Source organism: Dreissena polymorpha, chromosome 4, assembly GCF_020536995.1.
Source record: "Dreissena polymorpha isolate Duluth1 chromosome 4, UMN_Dpol_1.0, whole genome shotgun sequence".
Taxonomy (NCBI): Eukaryota; Metazoa; Mollusca; class Bivalvia; order Myida; family Dreissenidae; genus Dreissena; species Dreissena polymorpha.
Window position 1 is genome coordinate 42,217,734 of NC_068358.1, and position 24,343 is coordinate 42,242,076.

The window sequence follows — 24,343 nt, forward strand, 5'->3', positions numbered from 1 at the left end:
TAATTGTCTTTTGTCTTTTCATGAGAAGAACAACACCTCATTTTTTGACATTTAAATATCACACAAATGTCTTAAAATGCACATTGATATGATTGTGCCAGGATTGTTAAAAAGCTTAAAAGTGAACATAGGTATACACCGATCATAGAGTCTCTGAAAACAAATGTATTTCCACTGCAAGCTATTCTAAAACAATCCAATGCAGGGGTTGCAGTAGCTCAAAATGTTCTTTTGGCAATTTACCCTTATTACCTCAGCATTCTTGTAGTTATTGATATTTTAGTAGGTTTTATTAAGGAAAAGTTTTATCTGAAAGGAAATTTCTGTAGCCTAAATTTTATAGGCAATTTAGTGAATGGCAGAGTAATTAAATTCCATAATGTATGATGGTGCATTTTACATTTTATATTAATTATCACAACTTGTTGTTGTTTACCAGATCTACGACCAGCTGTTGGAGCCCAAGTGGGTGATCTCCATGGGCAGCTGTGCCAACGGGGGCGGATACTACCACTACTCATACTCCGTACTTAGGGGCTGTGATAGAGTGATACCTGTGGACATTTATATACCAGGTAACTGGACAGACCTTTATTTCTACAGTGCTTATTAAACCCCCAAGGGCGAAGGTATATTGGGTCAAAGTAGGTTAGTCAATCAGTCTGCAATTCGTGAGGTGAACTACTTCTGCATTTCTCAAGGCATTCAATTGAAACTTTTAAATTGTCAACACCATGAAATGTATTAGTGAAAGGCAGCTGTTGATTGACATATGCCTGAGTAATGTGCCCTTGGCCATACCTGAAAAAGTTGTGCAGGAGTATTTGTAATACATGCAATGAAGCTGTAGTTGTTGATTTGTTTTACCCCCACAAACAAAGTTTAGGGGGGTATATAAGAGCGAACTTGTCTGTCTGTCTGTCGGTCGTTCGGTTGGTTCGTCCATGTCCGCTCTCTAATTCAAGTAGTTTTTATTTGATCTTCACCAAACTTGGTCAGAAGTTGTATCTAGATTATGTCTAGACCAAGTTCGAACATGGGCCTTGCCGGGTCAAAAACTAGGTCAGTGGGTCACTTAGTGCATTTTAAATATTCAGCATGGTGTCTGCTCTCTAATTCAAGTAATTTTCATCCAATCTTCACCAAACTTGGTCAAAAGTTTTATCCAGGTGATCTCTAGGCCAAGTTTGAACATGGGCGATGTCGGGAAAAAAACTAGGTCACGGGGTCACTTAGTGTGTTTTTTAACACTTGGCATGGTGTCCCCTCTCTAATTCAAGTAGTTTTTATCCGATCTTCACCAAACTTGTTCAGAAGTTTTATCTAGATGATCTTTAGGCCAAGTTCGAACATGGACCATGCCGGGTCAAAAACTAGGTCAAAGCTCTAGTTGATCTTGTTTAGATTTGCACATATTGTGAAAACGTATTATACTTAAATACAAATCTATAATCAATTCAATTCCAGCTCTGAAGTTAGCAGAATAAATACACTAACAAATTATTGTTTAGATAAGGAATATTAACAACTGATTGTTGAATGCTTGAATATTAATGACTGGCTGTTCAATCACTAACCCATATGAACAAATCTAATTTCAGATATCTGCATTTGAATAAGTGGCTTTTGAAATACCAGAATATTATCTATCAACTGGCTATCCAAATAACCAAAAATTAAGAACTGGCTGTCTATATAACTGAATAGAATATTAACAACTGGCTATTCAAATAACTGAATAGAATATAAACCATTTACTTTCAAAATAACCCAATAGAATATTAACAACTGGCTGTACAAATAACCAACAATCAACAACTGGTTGTTAAAATAAGCAAATATTAAGATCTGGCAGTCATATTTGTGGAATTCGGACAACTGGCTATTCAGATTCTAGAATATTAATAACTGGCTGTTCAAATTTTAGCAACTGAGATCACCATAAAGTCTTATTGTATATTTGCAGGTTGTCCACCCACAGCCGAGGCACTCACATATGGCATTTTACAACTACAAAAGAAGATAAAGTTCAGCACACTGGCACAGTCTCACTATCGACGATAGTGCTACCAATTACTTGATTGATGGAAGCCTGGACTTTGATTTGATATTTAACATAAATATGACTTTTATATCGTGTGTATGTGTTAATTAGTATTTTCGGACCTTTGAAACAATAAATGAAAAACTTTTGGGTTGTGTCTTTTCTTACACCAGTACCTTTAAAATGTGTATCATTTGGGTTGTTTTTCTTACACAAGTACTTTTAAAATGTGTAACATAAGGGATTTTACTTAATTTACAACAGTACCTTAATCATGTGTATCATATGGGTTGTGTCTTTTCATACACCAGTACCTTTAACATTGGTTACATTTGGGTTTAACTTTTCTTAAAACAGTAGCTTTAAAACTAGAAACATTTGCTTTTGTCTTTTCTTACCCCAGTATCTGTAAAAATAGTAACATTGGGATTTTGTCTCGACTTAAACCAGTAACCTTAAAAATAATAACATAAGAATGTTGTGTTTTCCAACACCAGTACCTTAAAAATAAGTATCATAATGGTTTTGCCCTTACTAACACACGTACCTTCAACATTAATAACATTTGTGGTTTGCCTTTTTTTACGCTAGTTGCTTTAAAATATGTAACATTTGTGTTTTTTTTTTCGGTGTAAGCTGCATAAGCCAGCTTTTCACCCTGACCTGACCTTTGTAAGTGTCCAATAAAATTCAAATAAAATTTCCCGCGGCTAGGTACGAATGAATACACTTCATTTATTCCATTGGCTGATTTGAGTATACCACCAGAACATTGGAAACATATCCGCGTCTTTGTACCACTGTTTTACTGTATGAAACAATTTTATCTCTAATGAAAAGGCTTAATAGATAGAACAGTTTTACACTCAATTCTCGACATCAATACAGTTTGTGCGTACACCTTTTATTTTCAGAGTATTACCAGCGCAAAAGCGTTTATACTTAAAAGGCTATGTTCTCATATTTAGTACTTACTTCCATATTCCTGTCAACATGTTAACATGTAAAAGTATAAAGAGCAGTGGAAGCGAGGCCTCACTTTAAAGAATTGCATTTCAACCCGCGAGGTTTCGGGTCAAGTCGCGGACATTCAGAGTTTATATACAGGTCATCACCGGAGTTCGCGGTCAGTAAAATAATCGTTATATAATAAAGACGCTATCCGTGAACTAGGTTACCTGGAATTTTCTTTAGACCAGAAATATGTTAAAAGAAGATATTCAGCAATATAATTATGGTATGTCAATAATAGATTCTTAATGTGTTTTCAACAATACAATGATAAATATTATTTTTAATAAATTTAACAATAATTATTCCACCATATTGCCTAATGTACTAAAGTGATATTATGAGCATGTAACAGTTTATAGGTGTCTATCGCAACCGTTGATTATTTTTGATGTTTCTACTTCATATACACTTATAGTAATTAATGCAGCATCAACATACTAAAACAATATACCAGAAAGAGAAAAATAATGCATTTGAATATTAATCGTACTTTCGTTTGACAACTGATCATGCGTTTACGAGTTGAACCTAAATTTAGTTTTAGTGCAGATTTGTTCATACGACACAAAGACACAATATTGTTTTACGGATCATTTCGGCTTACAGGACTGGGTGGGTCACGTAAGAATATCGAATATAAAATATATTTTTATAAACAACTGGTAGCAAGGTGAGTTGCAGATAATTGATCAGTAACCACATTTTAACTAACTATTTTGACCTGTTAATTCTTTTCAGCTCAATTCAACGGTGCAAAATGCCCATAATATCACTTTAAGCATGAGCACGATGATTCTCGATACTGTTAATAATCGAATCAAATAGCAATGCCCGACAGACCACTAAAACAGGTTTGTTCTCGTGTGGCCGGTTGACTCATATGTTTAAATTTCACTTCCATTCTTCTTTTGGTTTTCTGTTTTGTATCTATAGGTTTATGACCAGCAATATGTTATAATGTAAAATAAGCCGCGAAAACTCCCCGTAACATCCCGTACTGCGTGTGATGCAGCTAAGAACTGCACAGAAAAAGACATTCGCTATCCTTGATCTCATTCATTAAACTATTTACGCCGTATATCTTTTTTAAAGATATTTCTTGTCTTTTCTTACACCAGAACCTTTAAAACTAGTAACATTTGCTTTTTGTCTTCAATTACACCAGTACTTTTAAGATAGTAACATTTGTGCTTGCTCCTCACTAACACCAGTACCTTTTAAATTAGTAACATTTGGGTTTTGTCTTGACTTACACCTTTAACATTAGTAACCAGTATTTTAAAAAGTGCATAATCTGTTTATAATAACCACCTATATCATGCTGTATTGCATATAAGTATTGAATTAGTATAATTACCATTTCGCAAAATATGGGCGCTTCACACAGTTATCGAACAACTTTTATATTCAAGACGCACTGTGTTAACCTTGCTTGGAGTCCGACCTTTAATTTACGTAAATGGAAAATGACTGCCATAACACATGTTAGTCATGCATGCTAGAGGGTTTTCAAGCATCATTCTCCAGCATGAACATAGCGAAGTTTGATCAGAGTTAAATGTAGTTATTGATACCAAGGTAAATTAAAAAGCAAAAATTACTCTTAACAAGTAAGCGGGGCAACACATCAAATGTACTGAATGATTACATAATGAACGTATTTCACATATTTCACAGTCGTTCTTTCTGTGGTGCTAATTTTCGCTATTCTGTAAAGTCAACTTTTGCATATAGCAATTTTTTTTTATTTAAAAACGATTTGATAATTGCCGAATGAGTGTGCTTTAAGTTAATAAAATACAATAACAGTTGTCAAACACAGCATGCTGAGCAGACAAGAAAACGGAAATCTAAAACACGTATATAATTATCGAAGTCGAACATTATTGTTACTGTGTCATTGAATCATAGTAGACGTAGGTAATATGAAAACAATACTAGAAGAACATCATATCTTGGTACCGAACGCTAAGTTTAAATGAAATGCTAGGACTGTTTACTTGCATTATAGACCAAGTGCTGCAATAATTTCCACGTGCTGTAAAAATGAATGTACATAACGTCAAAACAATGTCACTGGAGAGTGAACATGAAAGTCATGATAATATGCTCAATATATTGCTTACATCCATTGGTAATCAGGTGTTGATAAGATATAGAACACTGCTTACAAGAACTTGTCAATTGTTATGGTGTTCTTTGAACCTCATTTCCAAAAACAAACCTTGAACTTGAAGTAAAGACCTAAAATTCAGGCGTTTGACTGTTCCAATGAGGGATTTATTATGGCACTAAAATAAAATGTGTTTTGTCCATATGACACTAGATATTTCAACGCAGCGATAATTTGCAAGTCCTTCGCGCAGTCTTGTCCCTTGCATATATTTTAGCGTTATTTCACAATTTTGCGATCGTATCCTGATCTTGCAGAATTTCCACCGCAATGCCATATAGCATTTATTACATTATTGTGTTAAACTAGAGTTTCTCTGGAATTGTTCCGAATATAAGAAGAGTCGTGTCAAAAGGTTTCAAAAATTATGTAAATTATTGTAAACAGGTAAGTAACCTTTTTTGTCTGAGTTGATTTCCACTCGTGGTTCAGTTGTTTTTCAAGCTATCAATTTGATGCAAAATAACTTAACGAGGTGTTTACATATGTTAATGCTCGTGTAACTTAGTGTAAGTATAATATAGTGTAACTTAGTGTAAGTATAATATAGATGTGTAGTGTTCGACTCAATGTTAAGTAGAGCAAGCAATTATATGTTACTGAATGAAAACACAGGCTGCTAGGGATATCTACGATTTAACGTTCATGTTAAAAACATGTTTTCTCTATTAACGAAAGTTTGACAAGGCTTCATCTGTCTTAAATGGATAATTAGTATAAGTATTAGCATGCTAGTTTGTATTCACGTGTTGAGTGATTTTTAGGTTGCATCACATGTTGTAATCACAGGTGGTTAGCGTGTGGCTATGCTATTAATTAGTGAAAACAGTGTGAATGATAAATTATCATATTATAACGAAAAATCAATTTCTCTGAAAAAAATTCAATATCAAATATATATATATAACAAGGTATCCAACTCGAAATCACCCGAAAACGGGGCGCATCGTTTTGAACAGCCATTACTTCATCAATTTTGCAGCGATTTTCACGATCTTTGTCTTATTTAACGCAGAAATGAATTCCCTTTCTGGAAATGTATGTCTTGCAATATTTTTACAAATACTGGGTCAACTTTTAAGAAATAACACGATACACAACTCGCGGGACCCAGTTAACATCGATCAGACCGTATATATGACTGAAATCTTCACGGAGTAAAGGGCATTTTCCCTGCAAAGTTCACGGACCTCGATACCGTAATTTTCGTTGTACTGAAGTGCGAGACTAGTATGTAATACGTTTTTTTCGCTTATGGGAGGAGAAGTTATTTAACGGATCAATGTATATATTTTTGTTGTCAGAATATCTTGCATAGTGGTGATTTTTTTTTTGTAAATTAGTGTAAATAAGTACTGCATTGGTGCCTATTACATTTACTACAACAGTAATGCAAAGCTTATTCTTTTAATTAATAACTGATCACAGGGACTTGGCAATAATAAAAGATCACAGGGACTGGGCAAATACGCGAACCGTTGAAACTTTTTGGTTTTGTATAAAAACAAAACTTCTTTGTTCCACTATCCTAGCAACCACCTAGTAACTAATAAAGGCGCTATAGAGCGCGAAGCGCGACACGTATTATTAATTGCAATAATGAGTCTTGATAAAGGAAGCAGCCGCTTATCAATGAGGAGCACCATCACAGCACCCCAGTCTCATTACTATCAAGTCTTCCTACAGTTTTTTTAAGAACCTTATATAGAAGGCCGCAGACCTGACCCGTATCTTGCCAGTGGTCTGGACCCTTTGGTATGGACCTTTAACGCCGCTCACTATCAAGCGTTTAAACTTCCGGGTTTACATTTGAACCGACTATTAATAGCGTATTAATATCTTAGTTAGAAGGTGATTTTTCAAGCGGTTCCGTAGTGTAGTGGTTACACGCTCGCTTCACATGTTAGAGGCCCAAGGTTCGAGCCCCAGTAGAATCAAATTATTTTTTGTGTGTTCTATGTTAACTTTTTGTTTTGATGTAGGCATTTTAGTTAAAATAAATATGCTGTTTTATTGTAACCATTTCTTGTTTTTATTATGCCCATGAAATATATGTGTGAGAGGGTGGGTGGGGGGGGGGGGTCGTAAACACATTAAAACTTTTACAGTGTTTTCATAGCAATGAGTACTCAACCCCTATCGTAAATGAGCAACGTAAGAATAAGTTCAAAATCATCTCTCCTTGAAGTTGAGAAAAATATGAAATTACGCTTACAAGATGAAGCAGATTTTTTAAAACATACACAGTTCTGTTCCATTTATGAAAATTGCACACGAATGCCAGTAAAAAAAGGAAACCATTGTAAATAAAAATGAACTATGAAATATTTGGGTGTTTCAACACAAAATCATAGATAATGGTTATTTGGCGGTCATAACTAGGGATGGCAAACCTAAGCAAATCCGTAACCGGTTAACCTGTTTCGATATTCGAGCGGTTAACCGGTTAACCGACTGTCGTATTGACACATAAATGAAAAACAAAAACTTCCGAAAAAGGTATACGTTTATAAAAAAAATACATGTATATGCAAATATACTCTGTCTTGTTGATTGTCTTGTAACCTAATTACTGAAACCATGTTATCAATTAAATACTGTTTCTTTACAAATTGTGTTGGTCCTTTAAATTAGGAATATACATTTGGAATCCAATACTTAGTCATTTCTGAAAGTCATTTCCGACATTGTTTACATGCTTGTTGGTGAACTGTGATGTTTTTCTGTTGTAATATTACCTTCATGGCATTTACACATAATTATTGTTCTACACCTTGACCAATGAAAGCTAGTGCAGAATTCGAATTATGTTGTGTTTTATTAACACTCATTATCCTTTAAGAATTACGTTCATTAACAGTTTGCTGATAAATAACAATGGTCAATTAGCGTAAATATATTTTGCAACGGGCATTGTGGTTTCCTAACCTCTGTTGTTAAGGCCTGTTTATACTCAATGTCTTTATAAGGGTGTTTATGTTTGCAATAGTTGTTAAAACAACAGTGATCGGGTTTAATCACAGTGTCCAGCTTTATTGATTTTATCAAGCAATGGTAGTCACCACAATGGCACAATAAAACCTGTTCATTAATCCGCTGCACCCCAATAGTTTACAACTCTAATCGCTTTTGATCCGCATGGGGAATCACGGGGTGGTAATTGCAGATAATTTGCGATCAGATAAGCGGATAAGCAAATACAGTGAAATGAAGTAAAACAAAACTAACGATTTGAGCATTTATTGCGTTCAACCAAAAATTGTGTTTTTTGAAGAGTAACCGAATATTAATATTGTAACCGGTTAACCTCCTGAAGAAACGGATAACCGGTTAACCGAATAACCGTTGCCATCCCTAGTTATAACACAAAATCATAGATAATGGTTATACCAGTATCTTTTTCTTTTTTGTTTAAAATAATCGGCCAATATATTAATATTTACAGTAGAAAAAACATTGTTCCATGTAACTTCATTGAGTGCCTTTTACACTGAAATTCCCGACGCCATTTGATGCTTTGCATCAATACTTATCTTGTTCAATAAAACTAATGAAAAAAACATTCTTACCGTGCTTGCCGTTGCATTATGCATCAAAACTGACTGTCCAACGCATTTTGAAACCTTTGTTTACATACATTTCCACTAACTGACGTTTTAAACACACGAGTGATTTCATTGGTCAAATGCGAAGGTGTGTCTTTAAAACTGGAGATTTCATATTTTTTTTCTTAAAATTTGACCCAGCATAACAATATATATTCATTTCCAGAAAGGAAATTCATTTCTGAGTTGAATAAGACCGGGTTCGCTGCAAAATTGATGATGTAATGGCTGTTCAAAGCGATGCACCCAGTTTTCGGGTGATTTCGAGTTGGATACTTTGTTAAACTGTATGTATATTTGATAGTGATTTTTTTTTCAGAAAATTTGATTTTCCGTTATAATATGATAATTTATCATTCAAAATGATGTGTTCACTTAAAGAATATCATTGCCACACGCTAACCACCAGTGGTTGTAATTATTGCCTGCATGATATATATAGTGCATGATGCTTTTCTGAAGCTGAAATACGTGGAACTTGTATATATGCGTTTGTTAATAAAGTGATTGAATATTATTTATTTCATTTTCACCATATCACAACCGTTCTAGGGTTCTATTTGGCCCCTATCGTTCGGCCTTGCGTGTTGTGCCATAGAAATGATGCATTTCGCGGCCCCTCGCTACGACATGGACCGACTTGGTACGGTCTTCCGTGCGACGCCTCGCCAGTCTGACGTCATCATTGTGGCCGGGACTGTAACCAATAAGATGGCACCGGCACTGAGAAGGGTAAAGCTAGAACGTAATATTAAAATGTGTATAATAAGTTTATAAATTAAAGTTTCATGTATTTTTTATGCTTCATTGGCACAATAGAACTGATTTTACTTACCATACAAAGCCGAAATGACCAATTATTATCCTGTATCATGCTGAGGTCGAGTGAAGATTCAAAACAAACTTGGTTCCAACAAAATTTAATGTAATGTTACCATGTGTGCAGGGTATAATTAAAATGACGCAATGCCTCCGGATTTAGTAAATCGAATAAAAAACTGCACCATATACATGTATTTTATGTACACTAGACTGAGTACATAGTTTGTGTTCGAGCGCTTTGACATATGTGTCGTGCTCTGATAAAACTGGGCATAATGCTTGTGCGTAAAGTTTCGTCCCAGATGAGCATGTGCAGCCCGCACAGGCTAATAAGGGACGACACTTTCCGCTTAAACTAGATTTTCGGCAAACATCATTCCTTTAAACGAAAAAAACACATTAAATTGGAAAGTGTCGTCTCGTATTAGCCTGTGTGGACTGCACAGGCTAATCTGGGACGACACTTTACGCACATGCATTAAGCCCAGTTTTCTCAGAACAAGGCTCATAATATTGCACCGTTAGAATCTGATTTTAATGAATGCAGATCTACGACCAGTTGTTGGAGCCCAAGTGGGTGATCTCCATGGGCAGCTGTGCCAACGGGGGCGGCTACTACCACTACTCATACTCCGTGCTTAGGGGCTGCAACCGGGTCATTCCTGTAGACATCTACATTCCCGGTGAGACCATTAATATGTCACTGGATTAACTTGCGAAGTCGATTTTTTATGGCTGTAACAGAATGTTTAACTCATTTACGCATCATTTCATGTCATGTGTTATAGTGGTCATTCCTCCCATTGGCAATTGCAAGAATCTCACAAGCATCATAGTGTCGCGTGTCAAGTTCATGCTAAACACCGGATGTGTTCCTTTATTTAAACATGAATCAGTGTTCCCAACGTGCGCACATGGCTGATATGGAAAAGGTTTGAAATTAACTGTGACTGTGTATGAACAAAAGATAACTAACATAACGTTATGTTAGTTACCGTTAGGTACCGTGACTATTTTCACCACTTCAGGTTGTCCGCCCTCAGCGGAGGCCGTGATGTATGCCATACTACAGCTCCAAAAGAAAATCAAACACAACCGATTGGCTCAGTCGGCCTACAGGCGTTGATTTGTGATCAGTTCACTTAGTGGGGCAGAGCTGCGTGTTTTCGCAATGCATTGACTGGGATGTTATTGTTGAGTGACGATCTGTAGATTATTATCCCCACGCTTTTTGAAAAGCGTGGGGATATTGTGGTTATCTCCGCCGTCTGTCCGGTTGTCCGTCTGTCTGTCTGTCCGTCCGTCCGTCCAGGCCACTATCTCCTCCTACACTATACGCACTAGAACCTTGAAACTTACACACATGGTAGCTATGAGCATATGTGCGACCCTGCACTATTTGGAATTTTGATCTGAACCCTGGGTCAAAAGTTATGGGGGTTGGGGCGGGGCCGGATCAGAGATTTTCACTCTTTTTTTTTAGGTTATTTTACTATAATTTCTTCATTTCTACACCGATTGTCTTCAAATTGAAACCGAACCTCTCTTATGACAATACGGTCAATCTCAAATATGCATGGCCCCATTACCAACCCTGGGGCGCCCCGCCCACATAGGCCACACCCACCCACAATTGCAGTTTTACTATAATTTCTTCATTGCTACACCGATTCACTTCAAATTGATACTGAACCTTTCTTATGACAATACGGTCAATCTCAGCTATGCATGGTCCCATTACCAACCCTGGGGCACCCCGCCCACATAGGCCACGCCCACCCAAAATTGCCTTTTACTATAATTTCTTCATTTCTACACTGATTCACTTCAAATTGATACTGAACCTCTCTTATGACAATACGGTTAATCTCAGCTATGCGTGGCCACATTACCAACCCTGGGGCGCCCCGCCCACATAGGCCACTCCCACCCAAAATTGCCTTTTACTATAATTTCTTCATCTCTACACCGATTCACTTCAAATTGATACTGAACCTCTTTTATGACAATACAGTCAATCTCAGCTATGCATGGCTCCATTACCAACCCTGGGTGCCCCGCCCATATAGGCCACGCCCACCCAAAAATGCCTTTTACTATAATTTCTTCATTTCTACACCGATTTACTTCAAATTGATACTGAACCTCTCTTATGACAATACGGTCAATCTCAACTGTGTATGGCCCCATTACCAACCCTGGGGCACCCCGCCCACATAAGCCACGCCCATCCAAAATTGCCTTTTACAACAATTTCTTCATTTCTACACCAATTCACTTCTAATTGATACTGAACTTCTCTTATGACAATACGGTCAATCTCAACTATGCATGGCCCCATTACCAACCCTGGGGCGCCCCTGGGTCAAACATGCGGCGTGGGGATACGCGTCGGCCTCTGCCGCGCCATTTCTAGTTGCTTATTAGTTTGTAACTAAACATTTTCTTTCAAGTATGGTTCAAATACGTTCAACCCAAGTATTCAAATTGGATTTATTTATCTGAAAAATTACCGTTTGCATCTTAAATAATATTGAATGGACAATAAAATAAACGAAATATTTAAAACTTGTGTTTTGTTTACGTCAAAAGATTCCTGATAAAATAATATGAACATATCAGACAAACGTTTGACTTGTGGACACGAACCAATTTTAAAGTGAACTAAACGTACATCAGTCAAGATTGTTAAGAAATGAGAGTGGCGATATGTACCGGATAACCAAATATTGGATCGCATCACAAATTAATTTGCTTGCAACCATATCGGGTTGTATAACAGTCAATGGCATTCATGTTATATTTAAATGCAAATAAGAGTTGTAACTCCAGAATTATTTGTCTATCTCTGAGAAAGAAACCAACAGTGTCGCGCTAAATCGTTTGTAAATATAACATAGCCGTCAGTCTGGCAAAAAGTCGAAATCTACTTAGGCCAAAAAAAAAATAGTCTTGGTTCAGGGAACCCGACCGACCCTATTTTTTGCCCCCGACCCTAACGATTTTTTGGTCCATGGAAAAAAATCTGATGGCGAAAATGCTAAAATCTCGTAAAATTTCATTGAAAACAGCCACCATTTAAACCTGGATTGGTTTTCTATATTTTTCTCTTTGTTTCAATGAAAGTGTTCGCAATTTGAACAGTGAACAAAAACTGGTCTGCACCTGTATACGAGACATTGCTTGACCTTATTGTTATTGAAGTGCGCATGCTAGCTGGCCAATCAACATTGAGCTCGCTTACACATGAAATAACGTTGTTGAATGAAATGTAAAAATGGGTGGAGCTATGGAGTAATATTTGGTAATTCATGCGCAGACACTGTGCACTTTGAATACACAGTTAAAATTGTCGTCTCTAAACAAAATAGCGGCCGGTCGCAAATGTCGTATTATTAAAGATTAAAAATGAAAAGAAGCGTGACAATAATTTAATTATTTCCAAGCTGTCTATTGATCTGAATTTAAAAGTGATAATTAAATAATTAGTTCTATATCGATGATGTTACAACTTTCTGTCAATTTCCGATCAAATGAAAAGATGATAATTAATTAATTTGTTTGTTTTACTCGCACACTATGCTAACTGACAGCAGCGTATTTTAATCAAATGAAAATGTGAAAAACACGCGCGGTTTAATTGTAATTAAAGTTTCGTATTTTTAACACATAGGAAGAGTCATTCATCTAGTCTACTATAAAAATGGAATTAACCACTTTGTCTCTACAGTCGCTAACATGGCGTCTTTAACCTTAAAGCGTCGTTGGACGAAAAAGAGTCATAAAAAAAATAAATTAAAACACAAAACACTAGAGCATTCCAAGAGTCATGGAAACTTGACACCAATTGGCTTCGCTTTGATAATGAATAAAAATCAATGTACTGTGACGCCCTTAGCCTGTACAAACCAATAGCAACATTCAAATTTATGTACACTGCTCACTTCCTGTGCGATGCGCTCAAACCCATTGCCATTTTATAAAAAAATGTACCAGAAGAAAGACTTGTGCTATTCTGAGGTTACCCTCCTTTTGACAGCCACTATTCAGACTCTTGAGCACCTGTCGGAGACTAGGTCAGGTCTCATGATGAAAAAAAATCTGAAGGTCACACCCCAAACACCAGAGACTGATAAAGATGGCTTGTTCACTTTTGAATATGAAGGTCACACTATTACAGACAGACAAACAAAAAATGGTTGGCTCAAAGAAATTTTGGGCCAGCGCTAGCCCTGAAGAAGTGCATAAAGAGCTAGGAATATTGAATAATATACAACGACTAAATACCACATGTGCAATGTTAATCATTTGGTCAGTGTTTAAACAATCATGGGTGCATTAACTGACCCTTTTTCACCCTGAAATCAGTCGACTGGTAAAAAAAAACAAAAAAAAAAAAAACCTACCTACCCTCCTACATTTTTCTGGCCATGTTCCCTGAACCAAGACTATTTTTTTATTTGGCCTTATTACTTCAACTGAACTGTAAATGCCTTAGCATTATCTCAAGCATGTACCTATGTATTCGTGTCGCATGAGTGGAGACGTAAAATGCAAGAAAAACTACTGTTAGCAAAATTAATGCTGTTTTGATGACACATTTCTGGCAGTGCTGTTTTTTTCTCTCCTTTAATTTCTTCAGAAAAAAAAACAACATAATTCAGGTGTATTCGCAAATGTATAATAATTAACACGCACATATGTTGAATTGATACCCACTGCCAAATAAATTTTGTTCATGAATGGGTGCACTTTTCAAGCTAACAGCGTAAAAACTATGTACACACATTTGTTTAGATTCATTTAAGGATACACACAAGTTAGGTATTGATGCAAAGCATCAAAGGGCGTCGGGAATTTCATTGTAAAAGTCACTCAATGAAGTTACATGGGACGAATTTTTTCTACTGTAAATATTAATATATTGGCCGATTATTTTAAGCAAAATAGAAAATGATACTGGTATAACCATTATATAAGATTTTGTGTTATAACCCCCAAATAACCATTATCTATGATGTTGTGTTATAACCCCCAAATAACCCTTATCTATGATTTTGTGTTGTAACCCCCAAATATTTTATAGTTCATTTTTTTACATTGGTTTCCTTTTTTTACTGACATCCGTGTGCAGTTTTCATTAATGGAACAGAACTGTGAAGGTTTTAAAAAATCTGCTTCATCTTGTAAGCGTAATTTCATATTTTTTCCAACTTCAAGGGGAGATGATTCTGAACTTATTCTTACGTTGCTTACGATAGGGTTTGAGTACTCATTGATATGAAAACACTGTAAAAGTTTCAATGTGTTTACGACCTCCCCCCCCCCACCCTCTCACACATATATTTCATGGGCATAATAAAAACAAAAAATGGTAACAACAAAACAGCATATTTATTTAAACTAAAATGTCTACATCAAAACAAAAAGTTAACATGTTAACATACAACACAAATAAAATAATTTGATTCTACTGGGGCTCGCACCTTGGGCCTCTCACATGTGAAGCGAGCGTGTAACCACTACACTACGGAACCGCTTGAAAAATCACCTTCTAACTAAGATATTAATAAGCTATTAATAGTCGGTTTAAATGTAAACCCGGAAGTTTAAACGATAGTGAGCGGGGTTAAAGGTCCATACCAAAAGAGCCATACCACTGGCAAGAAACGGGTCAGGCCTGCGGCCTTCTATATGTGGTTCTTAAAAAAACCTGAAAGAGGACTTGATAGTAATGAGACTGGGGTGCTGTGATGGTGCTCCTCATTGATAAGCGGCTGCTTCCTTTATCAAGACTCATTATAACACTTAATAATACGTGTCGCGCTTCGCGCTCTATAGCGCATTTATTAGTAACTAGGTGGTTGCTAGGATAGTGGAACAAAGAAGTTTTGTTTTTATACAAAACCAGAAAGTGTCACCGGTTCGCGTATTTGCCCAGTCCCTGTGATCTTTTATTATTGCCCAGTCCATGTGATCAGTTATTAATTAAAATAACTAGCTTTGCATTATTGGCAATAACTGTTGTAGTAAATGTAATAGGCACCAATGCAGTACTTATTTACACTCATTTACACAAAAAATCACCACTATGCAAGATATTCTGACAACAAATATATATACATTGATCCGTAAAATAACTTCTCCTCCCATAAGCGAAAAAAACGTATTACATACTAGTCTCGCACTTCAGTGCGACGCCAATAAGTAAAGGTGTAATGAAACCTATAAAAAGCAGTTGTAATATAACGCTCCGCATCAGAAACGGATCCGTGGATAGTGGTAACACACTGGCTTCACAATCCAGAGATCGCTGGTTCGATCCCCCGCTGCACCTAACCTACTAACTCGTCTTTCGCATGAGACGTTAAACCGAGGTGCAGTGTACTAGGTGCTATACACCGGGCACTAAAAGACCCAGTGTCACATCTGGAACGGGTGTCTCCTGTATCTTGCACTATCCCCCGTTACCAACTAACACGTCTTTCTGGGGGCGATGGCCATATGGGAGACAATCCCGGTGCACTCGATAAAAAAACAACAACAACAACGCTCCGCATCAAACACTCGGAGATAAAGTGGTTGTTTTAAGGTAGCGCACCTCTAATGATTTCCCGCGATTTCTTCGAAGGTTGAAGAGCCTACTATTAGGTGCCGTAGCCTAGTGGTTAAGGCGATAGATTAGAAATCTTTTGGGATATTCCCGCGCAGGTTCGAATCCTGCCGACGACGTATACTTTTTTGCGACGCGTTTTATTTATTTTCTAACGTAATTTGATTTAATATGGCATATAAGCTATATTTATTGTTAAATATGTTGCAATTTTTATGCACATTCTTCAATTATTAAAATTAAAACAACGTTATGGCGAAATTGGTTGATTTACTGTTGAAAATACGAACCATGCATGTTGCATTTTTATTTTTATTTCAAAAAGTAAACGGTAAATCTGTCTATTTCTTGGTATTTTTGCTGTATATAGTGTTTCTATAAAAACTAAGTTTAAAATATGACTTAAATGATACTATTTTGAATTTAATGACACTTTGTTTTTAACCGACCCAATTTTTACTTGGCTGAAATCACTTACATTTCATGGCGCTCTTCAATAGATAAAAATTTGTAAAAAATAAATGTCTGTAAAAGAATACTTATTTTATCTTGTTTAAACTTTAAACACCTTTACAGCATCTGTACACACCAACTGCATGCCCATATTTGGAAATTTGAATTAATTATGGAACTTTTATATACCCCAGGGGTGAAAATAAACTGGACAAAAGCCGAGCGTGGGGGTGGTTTTGAAAAAATCGGTATATTTTTTTTAAAAAGCATGGAAAGCCTACCTACAAATTTGCATGTAGTTCAGTGAAATGATGCTGATTAAGAAAATAGTTAATTAGATTATATTTGGATATGTGCCCATTAGAGGTGCGCTACCTTAAGTTACAAAGAATGCTGCCAAAGGGGCAGTTATAAAAAGCTGGTTAGCACACTAGTACCTCATTCAGCTATCTGTGTATATACTCGCCACCAAGTTGTTGTTTAATCTACAAAAAGCTGTATACATATATTTCTAAGGAAGAAATGGTGATAACTCTGCTAATAAAATGCGTTATGGAGCGAAAGTTGTAACACGTTGCCCTCAGTGACATGGGTCTTGCATATGCCTCCAGCGATTTTTTTGCCCAATCGGGAAAAGTACCTGTATCAGCCTCGTTCTGGAGTTCTGCGAGTCACGTGATATCTAAAAATAGCAACAACGGTCGTATTGTGAAAAGGGTCTATTGGGAAGATTGTGCGCGATAAAAACTGAAATAGGGAAAATTCGCTTCATGAAATCTTCATATTGGGAAATTGGTGTATTTGAGTTTTTATTCCAAAATACTTTAAAATTGATAACTTAATGTTGTGAATATTATATTTACTTAAGTTCATGCCATATAGCTGCATAGGGAAACTAAGAAAATGTTGCACTTTATTTTATTTTTATACATTTTTTTAGAACCTTTATAATTGGGATTGTTTTTAAAGCAATTTGGAAATCAGTAGTTTTTTTCCTAATTGTGGAAGTGCCGTTTTCGGTACTTTATAAAAAAGGAAAACAAGAGCTGTCTCCAAAGGATGAATTATGCCCCCGAAAAACGCTTTGATAGAAGTCATGAGCATTTTTCGAAACCTAGACGCAGATTTCGAAACCTAAACGCGAACCCTAAGTTCAAGGTCAAGGGGATAAATTTTTTATGCGTATGGAAAGGCCTTGTCCATATACACATGAATACAAAATATGAAGGTTGTATCTGAAGCGACATAGAAGTTATGAGCATTTTTCGAAACCTAAATGCAAAGTGTGACGGACAGACAGACAGACGGACGGACAGTGCGATCACTATATTCTCTCCTTCGGGGGCATACAAATCGCTGGCCTCATACGATGAATAATAACTATAACACAATTTCATTTGAACACCCATTGATGAATGGTAGAATTCAAACAAATATGGCATATTTACTGTAAATAACTGTGTAACATTTGATCTCAGTGTGTAAATAGAAAGTTATTACTGAATCACTTAGTGAAGAAATGGCATTATTATGAATGATTCATCAAACTTTGGATTTTTATTTATATCTCAATGTGTGATCGCGATATTGGTTCAAGGGTTATTGATCTTGCGTGTGACTCAGACCAAAATAAATGAGAACAAGTATGGTTTTTTCGTGGATGTGGCTCATGTTACTGGAGGTACAGCTCAAGACTGAAAACATCCCATATAAAAATGGTATTTTCAAGTGAAAAAGGCCCATAACTCCGTTATCAGCAAATGGATTGTGACGGCATTTGACGTCCATCCTCGATCTTATTCAATATATACACCCATACCAAGTTTCCATGAAATCAACCCAAGCAGTTCCAATATATGGTTCAGACACAACGGTGTTCCTGACGGACGGACATTACCAAGTAAAACAAGAAGGTCGGAGGCCCAACGGTCGCTCACCTGAAACTTCATAGAACTGAACCTAGCTTCCCACTCCCGCTGAACTACGTTACAACGAGAGGTGCGTCTGTACGACAACGCGATACGGCGTCATAACTACAACGGTTACAGCGTCTTGACAATTATATACATACAAACACGTTTACACATGTATATTCTTTGTTTAAACTTACACGTAAAACGGGATATCGCATTTATTTTCATTTTTAATGTTTCTTTACTCGCTGCCTAATCTATCGAGACATTTTCTAGCGTGAAATCATGATAAAAGAAAAAGTTCAAGCTCAAACATAGGCAATCCAATAAATTCGTTGTTTCTGGCTTGCAGTTTCAGCCACGATGGTTATTTTCAATGATTTTTTATCAAGTTCACTCTTTTACAAACATGTGAAGCCCATTTGTATACAATTATTGATGATTTCTATCCGATTTTGCCAAAAAAGTTGTAGAATGTTAACTCCGTCTACATCTTACGGTGTCTTCTTTACAGCGTTACAGCGCCTGCAGGAAGTCAAATTTACAACCATGGAGATTTCGTTCCACGATAGTAGCGTTTTGGAAGTGAGTATGGAGGTCGTCATTGATTGCAACAACAACAGTTACTTATTACCTCAATTACTGTAAACAAAAATTAACAGGAATGAAGAAAATATTTCACACATCGAAGTGGGGAATTTAATAACATATTAAGGTCATTTTAATGCAAGACTTTATTTGGGTAATATTAATTTGTATTTCTTAATGGCGTTTTTTTAAACAATCAGTAATACAATCTTTAAAGATTTTGTACATTTATTTTTACATAAAATAATAGTAAAACTATTTAATTAAAGACTGAATTAATCTTAGAATCGCAAATTCATTAATATTTGTTTTTATTTTTTAATAGATCAGTTCTACAATATTTTACAAGACTTCGAACATTTGTTAATAACATTAATCTAAATTGAAGATCTTCTATTAATTCTGTCTTTAAATCAACATTTATTGTTACTATTTCTTTTTAAATAAATGAACCAAATCTTAAAAAATAATTAGTATTGATTTATTAAAATCGTAAATTTACTTTCAATAAAGTTAAATTTTAAATTCAATCTACATTTTTTGGTTTGGTACCTAGAATTATTCTTTTTTTAAAGTTCAGTGGTAGCTCATTCATGCCCCAAAATTCTTTACTGTAGGCATTGCATTAATCAATCAATTAAAAATTAATCACCAATGTGCAAATATATGCCCCTGATGTAAGACAATAATAGGTGACATTAACACCTCATTGTAGGTATACCTCTATAAAGATCCATTTTACCGAACCCTCCACAACATTTACTATATAAATACAATTTACCGAACTTGTTATTTACCGAAACCTCTTGTACCCGTCGATACTATACCGTAGTCTTAAACGTGTTGTAGTAAATGCACTGTAACTCTGTAAGACGCCGTAACATTTGTATTCATCAAAATTTATCTCGTTACACTTACATGCAGTTAATTGTGTGACATATCCTAATAAGATTGATTCAATATTCTTTCTTGCTTTCGTTAGTTTGCATTTTCTTCCGTTTAATGTCAGACTTTGAATTATATTCCAATGATTTTATAGGTTGTCTATTCAGGTCTGTAAAACTTCCATTTTATCGATAACATAGGAATAAATTACATGGCAAGCTGTGAAAGAGGAACACAATATCCGCATTTAAATAAACATTAGCTTACACATACAAAAACTATTCAAAATTATCGTTATTATCATTTATTTTAACAACGTCCCATATCGTCAACAAACTGTTGAAAGTCGCCGTAACCGTTGTAGTAATGACGCCGTATCGCGTTGTCGTACAGACGCACCTCTCATTGTAACGTAGTTCAGCGGGAGTGTATCCTAGGAACAAATGATCTTACCAAGTTTCAAAAAGATTGGACCATACATGTGATCAACCAACCGGAACAATTTTCGAGTTTCATGAATATCAGATAATAAATTTGATTCTAGTGTTAACAAGGCAAATGTTCATGATGCAAGAAGGGCAAAAGCCAATAACAAAAGATCAGCATGAGCACCTTGAGCTAAACGCCATAACACGTTTTTGCAAATGGACTGGGCATGCGCATCATCCTCTTATCCATATGTACACGTGATACTAAGTTTCAATAAAATCTGCCACATCAGTTCCGAGATATGGCTTACGACACAAGTCAGGGGGGCACGCGTATACGGGAGCTTACCGCGTTTAAGTGAGAAAGTTGTTGCAAAACTTCAAAGATGGCGTCGTTTAAGTGTTTTTCGTGAAGGGGTAGCGGATATTTTCACCCGGTAAGCCAGTTTATATTTATATTTCTTTTAAATGAATAAGCCCTTTCGGCTCTACGGTGTTAGTGCTCCCCTCGTTTTTTTTGTTTCAAAACCGTAAACGTCGGAATAAAAAAGTTATTGAAGCAAAACCGTCGACAAATTTGTTGTTTAATTTCTTGGCCTTCGAGATGTTGGATGTTCGAATATCATTTTCTCTCATAATAAAGAGTATTTGTGCATGTGTACAGTAACATAAATCACGAATATTTTATTATCTCGACGCGTTGTTATGTCTATTAATTCATTTAATGCCGAATTATAACGGATTAACCCCCATTTTTGGAACTAAACTTCTTTTTAAGCACATTTTGGGACCTGACTTCCAAATAATTAACAGCTCTTTTCTATGTTACAAGGTTTTATGCGAAATAACTTCCGTGAATGAATTCCGCATTGGTGCGAATGTCTTGAAAAACATTTTCACTTGAAGAAATCAAGAGTTTTCTTTTTTCTATTAATTGTTTTATTATAAATTTGTAGTATGTTTTATCGCGTACTTAACGCTAACATTTAGTGTTTACTGAAAAGACAGTAAAAGAATGGTTAAAAAAGTTCATAGCAGAATAAGGTCGACACGTCATAAAATACATGAAATTAATTATAATATTACTGAAAGATAAACGTTCTATTATCTCGTACATCAGCCACCACACAACCCATCTTCTTGAAAATAGGTGAATTGATTCAATTGGTCGGCAGTTTTTCGAACAGCATTATTATTATTCTACAGTAAGTAGCGTGATTAAGGAAACACTTATATTGCACCACGTAACATGCTATAAAACTATAATATTGAAGTACACATATACACTTTATTTAAGATGGGTAGGTATATCATGTCAAGCTCTTTTACAGATGAAAGTGCTGTTTGTCATTTGGAAGTCAGGTCCCAAAATGTGCTTAAAAGGAAGTCAGTTCCAAATAAGGGGGTTAAACCAATGATGTTTGCCAATAAATTAATTATCAGTGATAAAACGGCGTCGGTAAAATGAAATAATCATGATTTTATTTATATTTTACTGTTCACGTGTGTCAATACTGTGTATTATAAGAGAAAATGATATTTGTACGTCCAATTTCTCGAATGTCCCGTAAGTAGACAACAGATTTGTGGACGGTTTTCCTTTAATAACTTTTTTATCCCGACGTCTACGATCTTGAAACAAAAAACCGAGGGAAGCACACACACCGCAGAGCCGAAACGGCGTATTCATTTAAAATAATTATAACTACAAAGGGGCTTACCGGGTGAAAATATCCTCCCTTCCTTTAAGAAAATCCAACAAACGACGCCATCTTTGAAGTTTTGCAACAACTTTCTCACTTAAACGCGGTAAGCTCCCGTATACGCGTGCCCCCTTGCAAGTGTTTCGGACGGACAAGGTAAAACTATAGCCATCCTCCTACGACGGGGATAATACGAGTTTATGCCAAATGGTTACCGAACAGTATTGCAGTGTAAAATTTTGATGGAACTTTGAAGAAAACAAAATGCAGAATGGCGCTTGTGCAATCGGGACAGTCAATAGAAATCTTGTAACATTATCGTATCGTGACAAGTGCCCGGTTTTAAACAGAATTATGCAACAATCTCATTTGACATTCCATCTGGTGATATTTATTTCCCGTGTTGAGTAAATTGTGAAATATTTGTCGGACACCAAAAGTTACTCTTTTACAGTAATGAAATGATTGTTCAGTCGTCCACGTGGATTTCGGGCATATTAGTTGTGGGTATAGGTAAACCGATTATGCGTTCTTACAAATAACGGACCAGTTTTATTTTTGTAAGTTCTGTTGAAATAAAATTGTGTGTAGTTTTTTGTGATGCCATTTGCAACCAGACATACATGTATTACCTATTTGCTTTTTATGGCAGAACAGTTTACTGCGCAATACTTTGGTAATTGCCATTTGGTGCATCATCTTCGTATGGCTGAACAAAGTCCATCTTCTCTTGAAGCCATTATTTGTCTGAATAACTTAAGTGTTGAAAAGTAAATGTATCTGTGACACAAAACTATAACTTGAAAACTCATTGAAGAGTATAGCAGAAACCAGGTCTACCAATCACAACACATTATTGAATGTCTTCAGTAATTCGCATACAAACAGATGTACCATTTCAATCAAAATGCTTTTCATTGCTTTACCATTTCTTTCTATATGCTTTTATAAAACATGATCACAGCTAAAAACCAACATGTAGCAACAACAGGTGAGCTGTGTTTTTTCTCTTTATTTACACACTCGTACAAGACACTACAATCCGTCTACTTGAGAGGGATGAATCTGGACGAGTGGGTGGCACCAATACCAGGACGACCGTGCTTCACAGGTTTGTAGGTGATGCTGAACTCTCCAAGGTAGTGGCCAATCATCTCGGGCTGAAAATACAAGAAGCTGTTACCAATATGCCAATATCTCGAAACTCCAAAGCTTCATTCTTGCTTGCAAACAAAACAATATATTCGCATACATATTTTCTAAGCTTTTTTCCACCTCATATTCTTTGCAATAGGTCTGGTCACAAACATTTAACAACACATACATGTAAAAGAAACAATAAATAGCCCATGCAAAAAGCATAAAGTAACGTTGACAAAGGTTTGTATTTCCTTATCAGAGTATTCAATTCAGCATTTTTCAATCTCTAATTGAAATTGGAGTGAGCTGAGTAAATCTCATCATATAAGCAGATACATTTATTTGTAGATGAAATATGCACACACAGCTGATAAGTTGGTGCATGTGTTGATTGGCAGAATGGCATACATGTACAACATTCCGATCACAGATTGCAACGGCATGTGAATATTTCAGGAGTGTGGCGTGGCGACATGATTGGAAAACCAAACACTGCTGCAAAATTGATTTTGAAGTCCAGGCACTCGGGCCCTCTGTGCTATAACCGACTGGGAAAAAGCCTGTATATATATATATATATATATTATATTTTTTATTTATATCTCACTGGCCAATAATATCATACAGTCTTTGAAATTATGTCTTTGTGCAGGGTTCAAAAAGCTAGTAAGTATCTTTTGGTAGAATAGCAACTCAGACAATCTTTCTTCATAGCATTTTCAGAGAGCTGGGATTATATTGTCATCATTGTTACTTTGTACCGATTCTTCTTCATTAAGACAACCCCTGCTAAAAAAACCAAGTACTATTTCAGTTTGTGGATTAATGAGCAACCTTTTTACCAACAAAATGACCTTCCGTAAATCAGGTGCTTAAAGGCCTCCCAGTAAATCCAGAATAAGGTTTTTAAGTATGGATGCAAAACAGTACAACTTTGCAAAAACAGAAAACCCTTTAAAGGT

General features: G+C 35.9%; 2 protein-coding genes across 5 annotated transcripts in view; one reads left to right on the forward strand and one right to left on the reverse strand.

The window, feature by feature from the left end:
• Positions 1-12,226, forward strand: part of LOC127879264 (NADH-quinone oxidoreductase subunit B 2-like) — a 32,336-nt gene extending 20,110 nt beyond the window's left edge. Inside the window, exons 4-6 of one of the 3 annotated variants that reach the window (XM_052426033.1) lie at positions 9,389-9,568; positions 10,206-10,341; positions 10,687-12,226. In XM_052426033.1, the coding sequence (XP_052281993.1) occupies positions 9,389-9,568; positions 10,206-10,341; positions 10,687-10,784 (414 nt within the window). In that variant the 3' untranslated portion in view covers positions 10,785-12,226. Of the gene's footprint in view, positions 1-439; positions 576-1,966; positions 2,194-9,388; positions 9,569-10,205; positions 10,342-10,686 lie in introns of those variants that run through there. The other 2 variants (XM_052426032.1, XM_052426031.1) reach the window with 2 other exon arrangements.
• An 11,012-nt stretch (positions 12,227-23,238) lies between these two features.
• Positions 23,239-24,343, reverse strand: part of LOC127879267 (40S ribosomal protein S15-like) — a 38,037-nt gene continuing 36,932 nt past the window's right edge. For both annotated transcript variants that reach the window (XM_052426037.1, XM_052426036.1), the window contains one exon: positions 23,239-23,401. In XM_052426037.1, coding sequence (XP_052281997.1) covers positions 23,288-23,401 — 114 coding nt within the window. In that variant the 3' untranslated portion in view covers positions 23,239-23,287. The remainder of the gene's footprint in view (positions 23,402-24,343) is intronic.